A 2,763-nucleotide genomic window follows, 5' to 3' on the forward strand; every position below is an offset into this window, starting at 1 on the left:
ATATTTTCTTTATCAGCTGATTTCCAATAGCAACAATGATAAATAAATACACACCTTCGTTTATAATTGCAGACCTTTCGATATGTAACTTGTTTTCCTATACTTTATCGCTTCCAACCGCAGGTGATTATTAAAAAACAGCGAATGAGTTGAAAGGCTTGCTGCAAGTGCCAAAGCGCTAATTTGACAGTGTTGACCAATCAGAGCCTTATTCTAAATCGATAAGCCTCGCCAATTGAAAACGACACACTGCTGTAATCATGGTATTAAATCAAAGTACATACGTGCGAAGTTAACTTTTTTCCAAAATAAAAAATATTTTGATTAATAGACTTACAATTTCGATTGTCCAATTATCTGTAGTTAAGAATATTGATAATGTGACCCTGTCAAGATAAGACGTGGCGCTGTGACTATAAAAGCGTGAGTCTGAGAATTCTCGGCACAGTTGTATTTCATCAATAGGTGCCATACGACATTGATAACAAAGTAAAAGTAAGTGTATATATCTAATGTAAGATATGTATAAGAATTATTTATTTTCAGTAAATATTTAGAATATCACTTCTTTCTCTTCATACAGCAAAATGTTCAAGTTTCTCGCATTTCTGACCATTTGCGTTGCCTTGGCCTCGGCCAATTTGGTGCGCGTGCCCATCTACAAGAACCCCAATTACCGCAGAACCCGTAATTCTGTGAATACTGAGACCGCCTACTTGCGCGGCAAATACAATGTGGCCACAGCACGCAGCGCCAGCGAGCAATTGGATAATGAACTGAATATGTCTTACTATGGCATAATCACCATCGGTACACCTCCACAGGAGTTCTTGGTGCTCTTCGATTCCGGCTCATCTAACTTGTGGGTGCCATCATCCGACTGTCCCAGCAGCAACGAAGCTTGCCAACTTCACAACCAATACGATTCGAGCGCTTCTAGCACCTATGTTGCCAACGATGAATTTTTCTCTATTGCATACGGTACTGGCAGTTTGTCTGGTTTCTTGTCGCAGGATACCGTTAATGTAGCTGGACTCAATATTCAGAACCAAGTTTTCGCTCAAGCTATGCTAGAACCAGGCACTCAGTTCGTTAACGCCAACTTCGATGGTATTTTGGGTATGGCCTTCCAATCGATTGCCGTTGACAATGTAGTCCCACCGTTCTACAACATCTGGAGTCAGGGTTTGATCGACAATGATGTGTTCTCCTTCTATTTGGCTCGTGATGGCAGCTCCAACCAGGGTGGTCAAATGATTTTGGGTGGTTCCGATTCCAGCCTCTACCAAGGTGGTCTAACCTATGTGCCCATCTCTGAGCCTGGTTACTGGCAATTCAGTTTGGGTGGCGCTACCATGGGTGGACAGATCTTGTGCGGTTTCGGTTGCCAAGCCATCGCTGATACTGGCACCTCACTCATTGTTGCCCCATACAATGCCTACAACACATATATGAACATCGTTGACCCCGATGGTGATGGCTTGGTTGACTGCTCATTGGTAAACAGCTTGCCTGATATGGAGTTCATCATTGGCGGTAATACCTTCCTTGTGCCTGCTTCCCAATACATTCTTAACGACTTCGGTGAGTGCTCACCTGCCGTCAGCTACATGGGTACTGACTTCTGGATCTTGGGTGACATCTTCATTGGAATGTACTACACCGAATTCGATATGGGCAACAGCCGCATCGGTTTCGCTCCAGTCGTTTAACTTAATAATCTTGCTTTTGAATAAAAATATAAAGAAGTACTTAAAGTAATTTTTTACCAAGTTTGTTTTTTGATGAATCCTCATTTTTCAGCTCGTTTTTCAGTACAGTTCTCTAAGATCACTCATCAGATAATGAGTAATTTAAAAAGAATATTTGATTCTCCCTATTCCACTGTCATGTGAAGGTATTTTTAACACAGGCTAAAAAGTTTTACAGAATGTTAAAATTAAGAAAGGGTGGAGCTACTAACAAAAGGTTTCAAAAACGAGGCAAAGATATGTTACTGTGGTTCTAGAACAAAAGATATGTTAATTATAACTTTTGGACTTGCTAAACTCTTTGGCGGGATATTCAATTCTAGTCATTGTGACTAGAAAATGCGGGGCATAAATGGGTATTACTTCTAAGCTATTTCCCGAGAGCTGAGCTAAAATTTTACAGTTTCTGCTTCTTGTTAAGGTTTCGAAATATTGTAGCAAAACTAACTTGCCAAAAAATGCTTAAATTTCTCATGACGCATTGTAGGCCCGAATTTCGACCGAGAGGTAAAACTTATCGAAATAGTTTTTGCTTGAGAAATCTTTACCAAATTTAACCGGCTTCTTGGTGGTGGCTCAAAACTAGTGTAACCGCGCAACTTTCGATTAAACTGAACGGAGCTCGGTAAAACCTCAAACCACAGCCAATCAAATTTATTTTAGAAATTTCACAAAACTCGAACTGTCCAAACACCCCATGTTGGTATTGGTGTTTTTACACCACGTACTACTAAGTTATTTGGTTTAACTGCATTGAAATTTCTTAAATGGCTCTATTAACTGACTTTTCCAAATACTAATCAAATTGGTACTTTGAAATAATAAAATTCGAAATTATAAAATTAACTTAGCAACAGACTCATCTACAATAAGCAAATTGGACTTTACCTTCGAACGTTTCAGGTGTGTGGCTGACAAGTCTATGCATAAATTAACACAGCTAGGGGATGCAGTGAACAGATTTTAGACATTTTAGGCACACGGACATACTGTTATTAGCAAAATATTCTCT

General features: G+C 39.6%; 1 protein-coding gene across 1 annotated transcript; it reads left to right on the top strand.

Annotated features, from left to right (window-relative positions):
- The first annotated feature begins 336 nt into the window (after window positions 1–336).
- Window positions 337–1,761, top strand: LOC106620884 (lysosomal aspartic protease). The gene is made up of 2 exons (XM_014239538.3): window positions 337–495; window positions 584–1,761. The coding sequence occupies exon 2, from the start codon at window positions 588–590 to the stop codon at window positions 1,710–1,712; it is 1,125 nt and encodes a 374-aa protein (XP_014095013.2). The 5' UTR covers window positions 337–495; window positions 584–587; the 3' UTR covers window positions 1,713–1,761.
- Window positions 1,762–2,763: the final 1,002 nt, after the last annotated feature.

Source organism: Bactrocera oleae, chromosome 6 (genome assembly GCF_042242935.1).
Source record: "Bactrocera oleae isolate idBacOlea1 chromosome 6, idBacOlea1, whole genome shotgun sequence".
Classification (NCBI taxonomy): Eukaryota; Metazoa; Arthropoda; class Insecta; order Diptera; family Tephritidae; genus Bactrocera; species Bactrocera oleae.

What these genes read in the sequence shown, in the direction of transcription:
- LOC106620884 (XM_014239538.3), top strand. Translation starts at nt 588, where the DNA reads ATGTTCAAGTTTCTCGCATTTCTGACCATTTGCGTTGCCTTGGCCTCG.